Source organism: Martes martes, assembly GCF_963455335.1.
Source record: "Martes martes genome assembly, chromosome: 5".
NCBI classification, from domain to species: Eukaryota; Metazoa; Chordata; class Mammalia; order Carnivora; family Mustelidae; genus Martes; species Martes martes.
In genome coordinates this window covers 9,801,609-9,820,517 of record NC_137892.1, presented here as the reverse complement: position 1 = coordinate 9,820,517, position 18,909 = coordinate 9,801,609, and the positions used below count along the sequence as shown (strand labels likewise).

General features: G+C 42.7%; 1 protein-coding gene across 1 annotated transcript; it reads right to left on the bottom strand.

Moving 5' to 3' along the window:
- Window positions 1-4,073: 4,073 nt before the first annotated feature.
- LOC308342656 (uncharacterized protein) lies at window positions 4,074-17,620 on the bottom strand (the record flags this gene model as incomplete). Its single annotated transcript, XM_080803236.1, has 6 exons — window positions 4,074-4,123; window positions 5,978-6,116; window positions 6,721-6,846; window positions 15,922-16,109; window positions 17,117-17,209; window positions 17,448-17,620. 6 exons carry the CDS (start codon window positions 17,618-17,620, stop codon window positions 4,120-4,122), a joined length of 723 nt encoding a protein of 240 aa, XP_080659362.1. The 3' UTR covers window positions 4,074-4,119.
- Between the last annotated feature and the right edge of the window lie 1,289 nt (window positions 17,621-18,909).

The window sequence follows — 18,909 nt, the reverse complement described above, 5'->3', positions numbered from 1 at the left end:
TGGGAGGTCCAGTGGCTTGTCCCCACATGAAGAATGTCAACCGTAAAAGACAGGCTGATGTTCCTAAGAAGGATAGTGGTTTGTTCACAGGCATGTATTCTGAGAATTCCGTTTCATATTTGGGCCTGTGCTAGATTCCTCCCACCAATCCTCCAAACTCCCTTTATTCAGCATCTATTTACCATGCCTTGAACTTTGAAATGTGCGAATCCTTTAAGTCTTCCCTGGGTTCCTTACTCCGTGTTGAGCTAGATTAGGATATGCCTAGTCGATCTTAGTAGAACCACATTCCTGGATCTATCTCAGCAGCCTTGCTTACGAGGCCCCTAAACCTCTGACATCATATGTGGCAGATCTGTGCTCCTCACTGAAGCTTCATCCATAGAGGATTTCTAATTCTGCCCTCCTCACCTTTCAGGTTTGCAAAGAATTTAGAAATGTTCAAAAGACAACCATAGATAGGATTGAAAGTGTTTGGGGGAAGAAGAGTCTGTGAGAAACGCTAATATGATCTGAAGTTCTTCATTCGGAAGGAGAAATAATTTTCACTTTAATGCCAGGTCATAATATGGAAGATAGAAAGTGTCTTCCAAGGAAGGCAACACAAGAAGAATCATTGCTAATCTGTAGACTGAGAAACCACATTGATCTTGGGGAGAGGTTCTCTGAAAAATTTTAAAAAGCTATGAGTTACATTGTGCACATAACTCCAAGGGATTCAGAGACCTGCATAACATGGATTCCTTAGGGATTCATGGACCCCAAATTTGAAACCTTTTGACACAGAAATCTTCCTCAGAGCAATGGCTGTTAAACATGAGAATGAATACTCAAATAAGGGTCACCAATCTTCTTCTGTAAAAGTGTCTCTAAAATAGGAGTTTCTCATGGAGAATCTCATGGACTTTCTCACGGAGACCTAACACAGAGGTCCATATCCAGGCTAAGTACGCCATGTTTCCTTAGTTACAAAATTATCAGATGAACAAGGAGTGAAATGAAGAGTGTACCTACCTCATCTATTGGAGTCGCATGCAACAGAATGTAATCAAACTACGGGAAGAATATTATTTTTATTTGAGATCCTACTGTTTGTAGTAAGTCTCACCACTATTGAGATATGCAACCCAAGGCAGTTCAGTCACTTCTCTGGGCTTTCATCTCCTAATCTAGGAAATGAGAAAATTTGGACTGCACAGTCTTAGAGCCCTTCTATTTCTGATATTCTCATGTTGAATGTCCACCAAAGATATACCCTGGATATTCAAGAAAATAAATAAACATTATATGAGCCAATTTAAGATTCATGGGATTCATTCTTCTTGGAAGTAATTAGAAATCATAGCTGCACCGGCGTGGTTTAGTGTTTAACCTTCGGACTCTTGATTTCAGCTCAGGTCATGATGTCAGGGTCTTGAGATGTAGCCCTATGTTGGGCTCTGTGCTGGGCACGGAGCCTGCTTAAGATTCTCTCTCTGCCTCTCCCCCTGTTTCCACTCCTCCATGGCCAAATGGGCAATATAGTAGGAGGTTAAGAAAAGATTTACGTGTAGATTCATTAAAATTACACACAACTATTTCTTTTGTTCAAAGGCATAGTAAAACAGAAGGACAATCCTCACTTCAAAACAAATTCACATATCTATCAGAGTCTGTTCTCTCGCAACAAAGACTGGGATTTTACTTTTTGTTTATGACAACTCTGTGAAATACAACACATGGAAATAGAAAGAGACTATTGATGCCTCTACAAATAGATTACCCTGTATGCCTGTCAGGGCAGGTTGAGGCTATGCCTATACTAGCAACAATGCATTTCAGTTGTTCAATGACAGTAAAAACTATGATTCTTTGCCTCACAGAGAACAGAGGCTAGGTTTAAAACAGTGCTTCCTATTGTTGATGTTAGCTTAAAAATCACAATGTATAGTAAGATTTCTCAGAACGCCCAGAAGCTTGGTGTTCACAGCCAGATGACCTCCCAAATACTAGATCCCACTCTGAAAATGAATATTTTTAAAGTGGCGCTCTGTTTTTTTTTTGTTTGTTTGTTTTTTCTTTATTGTTTTTAAGAGAGGGAGGGAAGAGGGAGAAAATTGAGAGGGCCAAAGGGAAAGGAAGAGAGAAAACCTGAAGCAGGCTCCATACTCACAGCAGGGCTCAATCTCACGACCCTGAGACCCACGCCTGAGTCAGAATCAAGAGTGCGCTACTTATCTGACTCATCCACCTGGGTGCCCTAGTACTATTTTTTTCCTAAACTGAGAAACTCCATATTAGTCAAAAGAACTAACTGCATTGACCTTTTGGTAATGATTCTCCTGATATTGCATCACTTATCTAGTCTTCAAGGGCCCAAAAAACGAAACAAGAATTTTATATGAGCTCAAAAACAAGCACGAAGTAGCATTTATTGATACCCCCCTTCCAATTGGGAAAGATAAAGAGGACCTTGGAAGAAGTTGTAAAAGGGAATAAATGTGATTCCACTTTTAAAATCGCTGTGTTTTACTAGCAGCAATTTATTAATGAAATGTAAGATAAACAGAAGAAAGTCATTTGGATCTTTGATTTTCTAAGCTGTCTCTTCTGCAGTTACACTCAGTCATAAGGGCAAAGTCTTATTCTGCCAAAAAGTAAAAGAGAGGTCATAATTGAACATGAGAACCAAATGCCTGGAATTATTTTTTAAATACTTCAATAATGACAAAATTGATGGAGTATTACCAGCTAATCTGTAAGTTGCTATCCACTTTGATTTTTTTAATCAGTTATATTCATTATATATTCAGTCCCCATGTTCCTCTCCTGCTTCCCATACTATGGCTCAGTTAGAGCGTTTCATATTAGATTATTTATCTTTCTTCCCATTACTAGAGAGCTGGGACTATAACATCTTTCCAACTTTCTCCAGTCCTTTAAGGATTATTTACTGGAATTCTGCTCTATAGTGGGGCTCTCTTTGCATTCCCAATGGCTAGTATGATGCCTGGTACAAACTATATACTCAAGAAGTGAAGGGTTATGTGATTTTTAAAATCCACGATCCTCCATATCTATATCACTATCCACATACCAACCTTTCAGGGACTCTGTGGAATGCTGTTATTAAGGATATGTAAGCATTGCTATGGAACTGGGTGGGGAAGCGTCATCCTTGTATACTGCAGACTACATCTTCTAACATAATGCTCATTTACCACTTTGAACTACAGGGTAAACATCTGATGATTAAAGTTAATTACCTGCCAACAAATGGTGCAGGGACACCTGGATATCCACATGCAAAAGAATTCATGGACTCCTATCTCATACCATATATAAAAATTAACTCAATATGAATCAAAGGTATACAATTAAGATCTAGAATTTTTTAAAAAAATAGAAAAATACACAGGCTATTTGTTAATTGGGATTAGGCAATGGTTTCTTAGTTATGACACTAACAGCACAAGCAACCTAAGGAAAAGACTAGATAAATTGGACTCTGTGAAGATTAAAATCTTATACACTTAGAGGGGTACTATTAAAGTAAAATGAAAACCCATAGAATAGAAGAAAACTTCTGTAAATTATATATTTGACAAAGGATTTGTATATGAAGAATTGTTTTTGAATTGTCACAATGAAAGATAAATAAGCCAGTTTTTAAGTGGCCAAAGGATATGAATGGACAGTTCTCTAAAGAAGGTATACAAGTGGCCAATAAGCACAAGAGAAGATACTCAACATCATTAGCCATCAGGGAAAGGCAAATCAAAACCATGCAATGTGACTTTATACTCACCAGGATGGCTATAGCAAAAAAGACATAGAAAGTGCCAGCAAAGACACGGATAGACTCAACTCTCATAAACTGCTAGTGGGAATGTCAAATGGTGCTGTCACTTTGGGACCTAGTTCAGACGTTCTGCAGATGGCTAAGCACAGAGTTACCTAGGACCCTACATTCACTCCCAGGTACATAAACAAGAAATACGAACACATATCCAGAGAAAAACATGCACGTGAAGGTTCACAGCAGCATTATTTAGAAGAGTTAAAAAGTGGAAAACAAGCTCAATGCCCATCACCTGGTGAATGAATGAACACATCGTGGTATATCCACACAATGGAGAATTACCTGTAACAACACCCATGAATCTTGAAAACATCGTGGTAATTAAACGACGTCACTCCCAAAGGACCGCATGCTATTATGGTCCCATTTATATGTAACGTCTAGAGTGAACAAGTCTACAGAAACTGAAAGAAGATTAGTGTTTGCCCAGACTTTGAGGTGATAAGGTGACTGGGACATGATGATGAAGGGGTGTGGTGTTTCTTTTTGGGGAATGAAAATATTCTGAAATTGACTGCAACAACAGAGGCACCATTCTCTGAATATACTATGCCATGTGAATTATTTCTCAGTAAAGCTGTGAAAAGGAAAAATAAAGAGCTAAATACCAAACTACTAAGCCACTGGGTTCCATCCCAGCAAACTGGCTCAGAATCAAGAGTCATCATTTTCTTTACGTGTATAATAATCACCTGTAGTACAATACAAGTAAATGAAAATTATTTGCTTTTGTCCATATGTTTTTGTATGAAATGTGTGTTTGGGTCTCCATTTGAATTCCTCAGAGGTCTGAGGAATAGGCCCATCAGTCCTTGCCTGGGGCTTAGCCTGTTTCCACACAGTAAATTTTCAGTAGCAGTGTATCAAGTCAGTGAATTAACAGTGCTCATATCGGAGAGTTTAAGGTGGTAATACAAGTGTGCTGATGTAGGAAAATGAAACCGTAGACAGGTAACTGAAGAAAAATATTTTTGATCTTTTGTTTTCAACAACTCAGAAAACACTGTGTACATAAAAACCTGTAGGTAGTCTCTCTTTAGAAGTTAACTTCATATTAACCAAGAGATACAGTACTAATTTTGGAACCTCTAAATCATTCTGAATCTGGTCATTCCTAATTTTCACAGAGATCATAGGAAGAGAATGCCTGTCAAGTGAAAGGAAAAGGATAAAAGATTTAAGCCTGGTGAACTGCAATTTTTCATCCTTTTTTCTGTTACAGTCACTTCATGAAGAAAAACATCGAAGCACTTCAGTTGAATTGAAGCCCACTGTGCCAAAGTCACTTCCAAACATTTAAAATTAGCAAAGCATTAAAATGCGGGCTTTCAGGCCTTGCTTCAGAGAGCAGGGCAGCCAGATACTCAATGAGGGCTTGGAGGAAAGCTTTTATAGAATTCAAATTTCAAGGCTATAAAAAAAAAATATCAAATTTACAAGTTAGCTTATTCAAATGTAACCATTAATCCTTTTGTGGCTAGTCTATACAATTTTGTAATCAATAAGCTGTTTCTTTCTTGTCTTCCCAAAACACCTGCAGTATTTAATTTGTGAAGACATACCTCGGGGACAGGGGCTCTGCAAAGAAACAAGAAAATTAGTTTTAAGCTTGCACCTTGCTTCTACGTCCTATTGTCACAACCAGGTTTTGACCACTGGGTGAGCTGAAGCTTCTCACTACTGTCCCTTTGGTCTGGGATGAGTGTGATCCTCTATTTACTCAAAACCATCACAGCCAGAATCAATGCGAGCATTTCATTAACACAAATGTCATCACACCAGACCGTTGTAAAAGGGTATACATTCTTTTCTGAGATTAAGGGAGAAATACTTTTACTTTTGCCTGTCTTTCCTCTTTCTGTGAGGCAATCATTTTGAAATAAAACAATAAACATGAGAATCTATGTAACATAGGAGAATGGGAACTGTGCTGGGGACCCTGGAATTAAATTCTGCACCCTGGTCCTAGCACTTAACTTCTGAGCCCTCTCTGTGAAATGATAGAACCATCTGACCTAGCACAAAGAACAGAGTAAGATTATGTGGAAAACAACATGGTAGTGTGACATGCCCAGTGAGGCTCTGGAGCACATAAGTAGGGTACATACATAAATATGAGAGCAGACCTCTCCTTACATGTTATGCTTTGTTCCTCTGCTCCACTTGACCCATGCAGGCTTCTGGAATATCACTGTGGGCCTTGAGGTTGGCCGGACTTTCTTCTTTGTCAAAACCACCAGTTGCAACCTCAGATCATGATTCCTTTTCAGCAGCACTGTGGAGTAGACAAGGTCAATCACCAGTGCCCTGTCCCTAATATTCCCTTACAAGGCGGGGTTTCATTACAGTTCTCCCATCATGGCCCAGACAAGGGGATAGGATTTACACATCCATGGCACACCCTGCTAAACAGAGGCTCTCTGGCTGCCCTGGTAGCCACCTACCTGCTTAGCAGCCGAAAGGGTGACTGTAGCAGAGACATCTCTAATGGCTGAGAAGCTCTGTCTTGCAGCACCCTCTCACCTTCCTCATGCAGAGGGGAAGGGTGTGGTCATCAAACTCAGGAGCCATCATGGTAAGAAACAGAATGTGTAAAATGAGAATGGAAAGCAGGCCCACGTCTATCCAGATTCAGATGTATTCTAACCTAGCAAAGACTACTGCCAAAGCTGAGGTTCCAGAGGGTCAATGCAGGGGTAGGAGAGGAAATACATAACCTCTCCTAGGTGTAAAATAGGATCCAGGCAAACAAGGAAAGCAAAAGGCCACAGGGAAGCTGGGTTTTCCACATCTTTGAAATGGGAGCTGATGTGGGCACACATACATTCCATTTTCAGAGTCCGCACACAAGTGAACAAACATCCAGAAATAGGTTTTACCTTTCCGTTGTGCCATGGGACAGCTCTCTGTCAAAACGTGGGCAAGACTGCTCAGCACAGCACCCACACACAGTGCTGATAGGACTGTTTCTACTGTTGGTCGGATGTTCCTAATCCAAACTTGTCCTAGGTAAAGAAATTCAGACAGAAAAAAATTATGAAATAAACTGGGCTGTGTTGACTGAAAGCCCCTTTCCTGGTGGCTGACAGAAAGGAGTTTCCTCTGCTCCCTTTCCAGCCGCCCACACTGTAGCTAAGTCCTCCATTAAGTAAGCAAAGGCCAACCCTCACCCCCATCCAAAGCTGCTTCAGAAAACCGCTGCAGTTGCTAATACCAAACTGAGCATCCAGCTTGTGGGCTCTGTGCGCACACCAGGAACGCCACAGTCCCTGAGATCTCCAACACTTAGGATACCAAGTGGGAGAGCAAGCTTTACCCTTGTTGAAACTGTCTTTCAAAGGTAGCTACAGCTACCGTAACAAATAACAGATTGGACAGAGTGAACCACAGACATCTAGACACCTAGTATGCATAGTTTTGGAGGCTGGCAAGTCCAAAGTTAAGGTGCCAGCAGATTCCGTTCTTGCTGAGACCTTCTTTCACATCTATAGCCGGCTGTCTGCCAGCTGTACTCTCTTCACATGGGGGACAGAGACAGACAGAGCGAGTAATCTCTCTGGTCTCTTTTAAGGGCACTAATCCTATTACGGTGATTCTGCTCTCCTGACCTCATCTAACCCAGGGGATCAGGACTTCAACATGAGTTTCCTGAGAAGGCACATTCAGTCCGTAATAGAGTTTTTTGCCAAATGCTCTGGGGATGAGAGAGGTATGAGTCATGGAACTACAGTGAATCAGAGTAACAAAATATGCATACATTTCTTCAAGCACTGTGTACACAAGTGTATGTACATGTAAGTGCATGTACATAGACATATATAAACTTGGTGTTAGTCATATATCCAGTTATTTCTGTGATATTTTATAGTTTAAAAACCTGTATTAGTGGCAATTTAAACTGAAATCTAGTATAGTTTCAGCTACTAGTAATTTCTAGGAAGGCAAGCTTTATAATCACATATTTCTGTTATGTTGCTATGTGGTTCTAAAGACGTCTTTACTTTGAAAAGAACAGCCACCAAGTCCTGGTTGGCATGATAAGAACTTTGAAAGGACTCAGACATCTCAGTTACTGAGGTCTCCTTTATTGTAGATGCCATCAAGCTGTGTCACCTCTCCCAGTCTATGGAACACTATGGAGGATTGGGTGGGATGCTTTGTGGAAATGGTTCACGGTTTGTCCTGCAGACCCTTCCTGGAGTCAAATCCTGGAACGATGGTGAAATCACAGAGAGTGACAGATTGTTTCATAGCCATCTTCCCCTGGAACGGAAGCAACAACTGCACTATTTAGTACCTGTGACTTGTGAATTTTCAGTCTCTAAGTTGCAATTCTCTATTTTAACTATTTTACTTTAAACTGATCATTAACTTTTATCCAAATGTGTAAACATATGATTGTCCTTACGTTTTGTTTTATAAAAAATACAATTTAGGGGTGCCTGCTTGGCTCAGTCATTAAACATCTGCCTTCAGCTCTGGTCATGATTTCAGGGTCCTGAGATGGAGCCCCGCTTGGGGCTCCCAAATCTACGTGTAGCCTGCTTCTCATTCTCCAAATCCCCCTGCTTGTGTTCCCTCTCTCGCTGTGTCTCTCTCTGTCAAATAAATAACATCTTTAAAAATAAATAAATAAACAATTCATTCTGTTCTAACACATGAGTGTTCGAGTCATAATTTTTCTTTTGCCCCATTAAAACACACCGTTGTGTTCACATTGTAAGGAAATATAACTATGGAAGCAAAACTTTTCCCACACACTCAAGTTTCATGGCATAAAACTTTTTCTGAATTCAGAGAGTTTCACCTAGCTGTGCCAATAATGGGACTGTCCAGAGAGGCACAGAATTCAATGCACAAACATGTAACTCTGAGATATAATTCTCTAAGTTTGTGGAAGATGCCAAGCTTTCTGACAGTAAGTAAGACTAAGATACCAGCCTGGAAAGCAGATGTGGCTAAGGAACACCAGAAGGATGATGAGTTCCTTGTATAATACTTCTGAAAATGACAGATACGAAGGCGTTAAAATCGACCATTTCCAAGGTAATCAGCCTAGCAACTGCATCATTTATTGTCACTATTCGTTAATACTTACTGTGATTAATTTTATTGGCCAAGTTGACTGCCCACAAGGTGCCCAGATGAAACATTTCTAGGTGTGTCTGTGAGGTATTTCTGGATGAGACTGCATTTATATCACTGGATTGAATAGGACAGATGGTCCTCCCCATAGTGGGTAGGCACTAGTCCATCTCTTGAGGGCCTTCACAGAGCAGGGTGGGGGAAGGAGAAGTTTGCCCCTTTTTTTCCTGCCTCACTGTTGAGCTGGAATATCTCATCTCATCTTGCTTCAGGAAAAGATGGAGGTGAACTGAACTACCAGCTTTCCTCAGTCTTCAACTTACACATGGCAGATCACAGGACTGCCATTGGTCTCTCTCTCTGGAGAACCCTCACTAAAGCAGTTACCTAAAATTTACCTAATGAATGGCAGCAGTGAACATAACATTCAATGGTAGAAGGAGAAAGTAGAGATTCCGCTCCCCAAAGAAGAAAATTACCTCTCAGGAGGAAAACCTCATATGTGCTTTTCTCAGTTGGTCATATGGAATTCTAACCTACTCTCTCCTATGCCTGATGTTAGAAATAGTAACAAAAGCATCTATAATCTAGTTAGAAAAAGAAACACAGTTGGGAGATCTGGCCCAAATTCGAGCTTTACTGCTTACTGCATGTGGCCTTGGCAGGGCTCAGTCCCTTCTTTAAAATAAGTTAATAATACTTACCTCATCTAATTGATGTGTATTATATGTAGTTAGGTATTCACTTAAAGAAGTTTTAAAATTTCTTATTATCCCATAAATTATAAACAATTATTGTTATCATTCTGTTCAAGTTTCTAAGTTATTTGATATTTCTTTCCTTCAAAGTTGGCTACTTGGAAGCATAGTGCTATGGACTGATACCTATGTCCCACCTAAATTTATATGCTGAAGGTTTAATTTCCAATGCATGGTATTAGGAGGCAGGGGTCTTTGGGAGTTGATTTAGGTTTGGATGAGGTCATGAAACTGAGGCCCCCCTAGGATGAGATTAGTGCCCTTTTAAGAAGAGAACAGAGATATCGAGTTCCATCTCCACGTCTCTCCCTCTCTTCTCCATTCCCTGGTCTCCTCGCACTCCCATGGACACACAGAAGAAGATGGCCACCACAAGCCAAGGGAACCCTCAACCAGGAACTGAAATGGCTTCCACCCAGATCATAGGCATCCACAGTCTCCAGAACTGTCAGAAATCAAAGTCTGATGTTTAAACCACACAATTTAGGGTATTTTGATATGGCAGCCAGAGCGGAATGAGACAGATAGCATCCATTCTTTTGCATGCAAATGTATCCTTATCAAATTCAAAGAAATAAAATTCCATTTATTGCTTTACACCTCCTTTCACCTGGGAAAACATAACTATTTGGCTTTTGTACCTAAAAGTACCAAAAAATACTTTCTTCTTCTGAACCATAAGAAACTACTTGGGAACTCTACAAGGTATGGATTCTGACCACCATTTTACAGACAAAGAAACAAAGTACACTCACAAGTGTGGAGATAACACCAGAGAGAACAGAGGCTATTTCTCGCTAATCTGATTCAGATTTTGATCATTTCAGACTCCTCTAAGACAAAACAAAACAAAAAAAAAAAATGGGCCTGATTTTATCAAGTCACTTTGTGAATAACACATGAAAAGAATTCAGGAAAATATCGGTTTATCCACAGGCATGATATTTTCTTAGTATTATAGAGTAGAACTAAAGCTTCCTCACCAAGAAGTTTCCTTCAAACCCCAACATAAGTCACACACGTGGAACAAGTTGGCTCTTGGGGGTGTTGTACCACGAGCTGCTATAAACAGATTTGGACCCAGAGAATGCAGAAAGACAAGACACAATGAAGTGGTCAACGACAACTGCTACATTTTAATATGTTGAAGCCATTTTAAAATCCCATTGCTCCAACTGACTTTCTGTGCCTTTAAGTTTTTTTTTTTTTTTCCCCTATCCCAACAACCAAATTACTCAATGAGTTTTCAATTAGTATGGGAAACCAAAGGGTCAGAGTGCCTGAGTATGACACAAATGATCCCTAACCGAAATTACTCTAATACATGCTTCCATTTCATTCTATAAAAACTGTTCTATCCAAATGTGGATGTCCTCAAAGATGCCTTATCCAGGGGGATCAATCCAGGATTCTATCCAGAATGCATTATCCAGAAGCACTATCTCTATGCTCCTATTATCCTTTAGAGCCACATTTTTAGAAATTACAAGGCAAATCTATTGTGCATTATTCTGAAGAGTATAAATGATAGAAAATCCTTGATTTCTAGAAATAACCAAAACGTCTGCCTAAAAAATAAAAAAAAAAAAAAAGTATGCCTAGTGAATAAATGTGGATGAACCAGTCAAGTGATTCTGCTTCAGGTGAAAATAATAAATGTGGCTATAAAATAAAGAGAATAGCTTCTTATGCAGCCTCCACACACTTACTCCTCAAACACATCGTGTCCTTTCCTACCACCGGATCTTTGAATAATTGCTGCTACTTCTTGAAATCTTTTTACAGCATCTTGTTGTCACCCGTGAAAGAGTAAGGCCTCACTTAAAGGAGGCCTTCCTGGAAACATTAATGCCAGAGGGGCCTCGCTCCATATCATATTTGCTCTTTTAATAATAGTCATCACCATTTATTAACCCTTGATAATACTACATTTGAGTCTCTCTCTCAACCGCTGCTGTCCAGTCTAGTATCCAATAAGACACCTGTGGCAAATCCATTTAAATTAAAATAAATTATAATTAAGTAGAATTACAGAAAAAAAATGAAAGATTAGATTTCATCAAAACTGAGAACTCCGTTCCTTCAAAAACATTGTTGAAAGAATAAAATGCCCAGCCACATAATGGGAGAAAATATTTGTAGATCACATATATGATAAGGAACTTGAATCAGAATATATAAATAACACTCAAAATTCAATAATATAAAAACTAAAAATCCAACTAATTTTGGGCAAAATCTTTGAATACAAACTTCCTCTACATAACACTTGGATGATAAGCACATAAAAAGATGTTCACCATCACTAGTTGTTAGGAAAATGCAAATCAAAGCCACAGTAAACTGCCATATTATTCCAAGACAGCTATAATCAAAAAGATAGTAAGTGTGGGTGAAGATGTGGAGAAATTGGACTCTTATACTACTCTTGGTAAGAATGTAAACCCACTTTGGAAAATAACTGGATAGTTTATTCAAAAGTTAAATCTACAGCTAAAATATGACCCAGCCATTCAACCCCTACATGTATAGCCCAAAGAAATGAAAGTGTAGGTCCATACAAAGACTTATACATAGGGGCGCCTGGGTGGCTCAGTGGGTTAAAGCCTCTGCCTTTGGTTCCGGTCATGATCCCAAGGTCCTGGGATCCAGCCCCACATTGGGCTCTCTGCTCAGCGGGGAGCCTGCTTCTTCCTCTCTCTGCCTGCCTCTCTGCCTACTTGTCATCTCTGCCTGTCAAATAAATATACAAAATCTTCACCAAAAAAAAAAAAAAAAAAGACTTATGCATGAATGTTCACAGCAACTTTATCTGTAGTAGCCAAAACCTGGAAACAACCCAAATATCCACTAATAGGTGAATGGATAAACAAACTGTGGCTTCTCTGCATAATGGAATACTACTCAGCATTGAAAGGAACCACTGATAGATGCAAAACATGGATGAATCCTAAACTAATTATATTGATTTAAAGATGTTAGAAAAAGTACATAATATGATTCTATTTATATATAATTGTTGGAAATGCAAAATAATCTACAGTGACAGAAAACAGACCAGTGTTTGCCTAGGAATGGGGAGCAAACAAAGCAATTCACAAGGGACATAAACATTGGGAGATTATAAATATGATCGTTCTTTTGACCGTGATGGTTTCATCAGTATATACATGTGCCAAAGCTTACGGATTTATAGACCTCAAATAGGTACAGTTTCCTGTATGTCAATTATGCCTCAGTGAAGCTGTTCCAAATGTTTTTGTTCCTCAGTTGTACCAGCCACATGTCAAGTGCTCAATAGCCACATATAGCTAGTGGCTATCAAACTGGACATTGTAAAGAGCAGAACCATCAGCACAGAAAGTTCTAGTCGACAGCAATGCTCTAAAGCAGGGGGTGAGCAAACTACACACCAGGGACATGCTGCCTGTTCTTCTAAACCCAGTTTTATTGGAACACACTTATGCCCAGTCATTTACATACTGTCAGTGGCTGCTATAGCGCTACCAGGGCAAAGTGGGTAGTTGCAATAGAGACCTTATGGTCTACAAACCTAGATTATTTACTATCTGGCCCTTCAAGAAAAGATTTGCTGATTCTGGTCTAAATCAAACACTCTGAACATGGGCTACACCTGTCCTGTTCACTGCTATATAACCCAAGCAGTGTTTATGGAGTACCTCATGTGTGCACTGTCCTAAGCACCAGAGAGGCAGCCTTCAACAATACAGGAAATAAGATCCCAATTCTCATGGTTTCCACAATCTGGCCAAGTGTTCAGTTCACATGAGAAGTAAATTAAAAAAAAGAGGTAAGGATGAATGCTAAGATGAAAATCCAACAGATGTATGGAGCATGAGTGAGGGCAGCAACTTCCACTTAGGTAGTCAGGACAGGCCTCTGAGAGGACCAGACATCTGAACATGAGAAGAGCCTACACTGAAATGACCTGTGGCAGAAGCCGAGCAAAGAGCAACACCCAACGCCTCAAACTAGGAATGAGCCAGAAGACTTGATGCGTGCAAAAGGAGGCCCACGTGGCTGGAGAACACAAGGTGGAACATGTAGGTAAGAAGGGAGAAATAGAGAAGGCTAAGAAAAGGTGTCTGATTTTTATCTAAGTATGATGGAAAGCCACTATAGGACTTTAACGAAGGGAGCAGTATGATCAGTGCACATTTTTACAGATCACTCTGGTGCTGTGAAGTGGAAACCGGGCCAGGCAAGAGCAAGAAAGGTGTTAGACAAGTTAGGGAGTTTCTGGAAAGATACAAGTGAGAGATGGTGGTGGTCTGGATTGGGCCACAGTGGCAGCAGTACAGAGGAAGTGGAGAAATTAAAGTTATGTTGTGAAGTAATAGTTGACTGGCCTTTCTGGTGGTTGTGGTAGAGTAAGGAAATGAAGGAGTTAAAAATGAACCCCAGATTTTAGCTTGAACAAGTGGGACAACAGTGTTAACCGCAAATAAGGGAGAAACTACAAACAGTAAGACCTAATACTTACTGAGTGCTTATTCTATGACAGTATTCACTCCATTTCACAGTTAATACTCCCAACCATCTTGACTAGATAGGTACTACTGTTATGTTCATTTTAGAAATAGGAAATTGAAGGTAAAGGTGAAGGCCAGAAAAATAGGGCCAACAGAGTGAAGACGTGAACCTGGGTCACCACACTCCAAATTTCTCCACGTTGTATGCGACTGCCTCCTTAACAGTAACTTTAGGGAATATGAACTACATTAGAGGCAATGGCGGTACCCCTGGATTAACAGTCTCTCAGGACGACTAGCTTGAAAGATGCTACTGTTTTGCTTTTTCTATTACACATCACCTTGTTTTCTTAGCATGAAAAAAGTAATTGTCTTCTATGCACTTTTCAAAGCACTTTGTGTAGCATTATCCCTTTGATTCCCATTTTACAAAGGAGGAAACTGAAACAAGTGATTTCCTCAAGTTCATCAAGATAGTAACAGAACTACAACTAAAAGCGATGAACTGACTCCATGTAGTGATCTGGCCGATAAACTTCTCTTTAAAAATTCAGACCGTTCAGGAAAAAAAAAACACGTTTTACATTACTACCAAAATACAGATACATATTGAAATGTAGAAAAAGAAGTAATACAAAACTGTTCTCACCATTACTAATTTGCTAGGATTTCTTTTTCTATTAAACGTTTTATAATTTTGATAGTAACTGTCAATTTAAACATCATTGATCTACACCTTGGTAATGAACACTACAACACATAGTACAATCACATAGTAGGCTTTTAAAGAAATAAGTCACATGACTCACGAAAATTACCAAACACCAAAAGGGCAAGACTGAACATAAAGATGGGTCTGTTGAGTAATTGGGTCACCTGAAGACGAGTGTCCATAAGAGTATAAATGGCAATGATGGATGAACTAGAGTTTGGAAGAATTCTTTATTATGATTACTTTCTATTCCTAATATGGAGGTCTGGAACTAAGGCATGGCTGCTAATATTTAAAATGAGCAAGGTGCACTTTTACGGGAAAAAATATATTAGAAGCAAAAGAATAAAGTTCTTCAATCTCGTATTTGCCCCAAAGGTAGTAAAAAGCTACAGAATGCCCAGATTAGCAAAATCTATTCTCTTATAAAAGAAAGAAAGAAATAGAAATAGAAATAGAAGCAAAAATAGAAAGAAAGAGAGGCAGACTGGTGATAATGCGGCAGCCCATTAGGTTGTATAATGAAAGAGAGCATCTGAAGGACAATGGCTTAAGATGTGAGGCAATGTTTCATTTATTGGATAAGTACTACTTGATAAATAATCAACCTACTCAAATGTCCTTTGACAGTATGCTTAATTTCCCTTAGTAAAGGAAGAAAACTGCCCAGGAATATCAATCTTTCATTTTTCCCAATTCCTTAAGTTTACAAGAATAAAAAAAAAAAATATGCTTTAAAGTCCATGTCAATTACTCCGAACATTCATTTACCTTCCTGAATGTGGCCCTAGCTTGGTGATTTCTCTCTCTCTCTCTCACACACACACACACACACAGACACACACCTATCCCTGCACCTCATCTCAGAAGGGGAAAAGCCACAAGGACACACCACAGTCTCAATACATCAGAGCCTGGCCAGCACTTAGGCCCATACATCACCAAGTGCACAGACACACCTAGGTGCCCCCAGGACATGGTCAAGATCCTGGGGAACACCCTTTCCTTTCCATATTCAGAACAGCATCTCACCTCTCCTCAAACGTCCTCTTGCCCACCCAGGATCCTGGTGCACAGACTCAGGAAACGCTGTGAGGTCTGGACCATCAGGAGGCCTATGCAGCCCCTCCAGGTTCTCATGATAGAAACACAGTGCCTCCAGACACTTTTTTAGGCAAGAGTTCAGTGATCGCTCTAATCGCAGTTTGCTTCCAGAGAAACTGGAGGGGCACCACCAGGACACAGGGAAAAAAAATAATAAAGGGGGGGCAAATAGCATAAGGGCTTGGGGAAAGGGGTGGAGGAGGACTGGACAGGGCCAGAAAGCCCCAATTGCTGCCCACACACAGCGCAGCTGCAGAGGCACTGGCTCTAGGCCACGTGCACTTGCTCTAGACACCCCTTCCCAGATGCCAGGCCAAGTGTGTACCAGCTAGCCACAGGGCCGCCCTGTGCATCTGGACAGAACACTGCAAGCTCTCCCGTGTCCCCACTGCGGACTCTGATAGGGCACATGCGCACCCCCCACGACCCGACCCTGCCCCCTCTGACCATGCCGCTGCCGCCACCAGGGGTCCAGGAGACCCCACAAGGCAAAGCCCCCTGTGCGTAGCCCCCACAAGCGTCTGCCGCAGTCCACGCCCGCACAGCCCAGTTCCAGCCGAACCAAACCTCCATGCCACTGTGGGATGGGCCGTGAGCCTCTAAGCACGCCTGCAAGTCTGACCACCACCCAGGAGCCCCCAGAGGGTGGAAGCGCAGGGCCGGTGCACGAACGTCGCCCCCTCCCCTCCGCCCCACGCCATCCACCAGGACAAAAACGCCCAGTGCCCGCAACTCGGCGTCAGGTGGGAGGCCCGTCACCATGGCCCCCCTACCGCCCACCTTCCTAAGCGCGGGCTGCAGCTCCCCGGCGGACGCCACCAGCCCTGATGACGTGGAGGGGACCCTGTACCCAGATGGTGAGCGCCCTTGGAACTCGGAGGCACCCAAGGAGCCAAGACCTCGGGGAGGGGTGGTGTGCGAGGAAGGCGAGGCCCAAATGCCCGCCCAGAGCCCAGACCGGAGGAGGATCCCGGCCACCAGAGCGGCCCCAATGGAGACGGGAAGGAGCCTGCGGGCTGCTCAGAGAGCCTCTGAGTCTCTAGATGGGAAACCCGGGGATCCCGCGGCGACTCCGGGCCTCGGTGCGTGAGGGCGGGGACGGCGCGACGGTCCGAGAACTCACAGCCGGCGGCCTCGAGCCTGGACCGTGAAATCCCGGACGCAGCCGCGTCGGGCGCGCGGTGATGACGCAGACGGCGCGTGAGTGTGGGCGGGGCTTGCGGGGCGGGCGATGGGGGCGGGGGCGGGGGCGGGCGATGGAGGCGGGCGCGGGGGCGGGGGCGGGGGCGGAGGCGGGGGCGGAGGCGGGGGTAGGGCGCCGCTCGACGTCCTCAAGTCCTCACGTTCCGGGGGCCTGGGCCTCCTGCTGTGAGACAAGCCTGTCAGAGAAGGGGAGCTGCCCCCACGGCCCCTGGAGTCTTCTTCTGGGGGGACATTGCTTCCGTGAAGGAGACTTTCCCCCAAGTCCCGGCCCGGGAGAAGGCTGCAGAGTCGTGTCCTGGGGGAGCCGGTGGGTCAGGCGAGGACCCGGGCCCTCGGCTGCTGTCCCGCTCAGGCGGGGGGGGCTCCTGGTGTCGCTGCTACGCCTGCCGTTGCCGACAGGCGCGGCCCCGGTGCTGGGCCCCATGGGCTGCGAGCGACTGCGGGCCGGACCGCCAGGGGGCTCTGGGGCCCGCCCCGCCTCAGACCGGCCCCCTCCGCGCAGGGCGCTCCGTTCATCGACCTGTGCCCCCGCAGCCCTCCTGGGGCCGCGGTGCTCAGAGGGGCTTCCTAGGACTGCGGTGCTCCTGGGCCTGGCTTCTTTCTCTGCTTGCAAAGACCTGCTAGGGGACGGGCGACCCGCCGACCTTGCCTGCCTGGGACTCTGAGCGGATAGGCCCAGCCCGCAGGAGCCCAGCTCGGGGGGAGAAAAGAGTCCCCGTGAAACGCTTGGGACGTTCGCAGTCCAGGAGCACAGGCGCGATGAGACGCAGACCCCGTAGGAGCGCGACAGGACGGTCTCCCTGTCCAGCACCTCGCCGGCGCGTTGGTAAAGGCCTGTTTACTGCAGTTCCTTTGACCCAGTACAGCATGGCCAGCGATCAGGATGGAGGCGTAAGGCGTGACAAGAAGGAAACAAAGCACCCCCCTGCACACACACACACACGCACACACACACGCACACAATTTAAACAGACAGAGCATATATCACATCCAGACATGGCAGGGAATTTAAAACAGCGATGACTTATATAGGAAGGTCTCTACTGGATAAAGTAGACAATGCATGGATAGATGGACAAGGTAAGCGGAAAGATAGAAATCCTAAGAAAGAACCAAAAGAAATGCTAGAGGTAAAAAACAAATAAATAAAATAAATTAAAATGTCTTTGATGGGCTCATTAGTAGATTAGACATGGCTGAAGAAAAACTCTCTGAGCTAGAGGATGTATGAACAGAATACCTGAAAACCAAAAAGGAAAGAGAACAGTGACTGAAGCAGAATGTAGTTTCTAAGGACGATGGGACAACTGTAAAAGTGTAACATACACAAAATGCGGATGCCCACTGCAAAACCCAGTGTGAAGGAGAACAAAAAGAGAAAGGAGCAGAAGAAATGTTTGAAACAATCATGACTGAGAATCGCCCCCAAATAATGTCAGACATGAAACCACAGATCCAGGAAACTATAACAACACTAAGGAAGATAAATACCAACAGACTACACCTAAGTACATCCTCCTCAAATTACAGAAAATAAAAGTTGGAGAAAAAAATAAAAAACGAAGCCCGAGGAAAAAGAGAAGCCAAGATAATTATATGTGATTTCTCAGAAACCATGCTACCATGAAGACAGTGGAGTGGAATATTTAATTTACTGAGAGAAAAAAATGCCAACATAGAATTCTGCACCCCATAAATATTTTATTAAAAAGT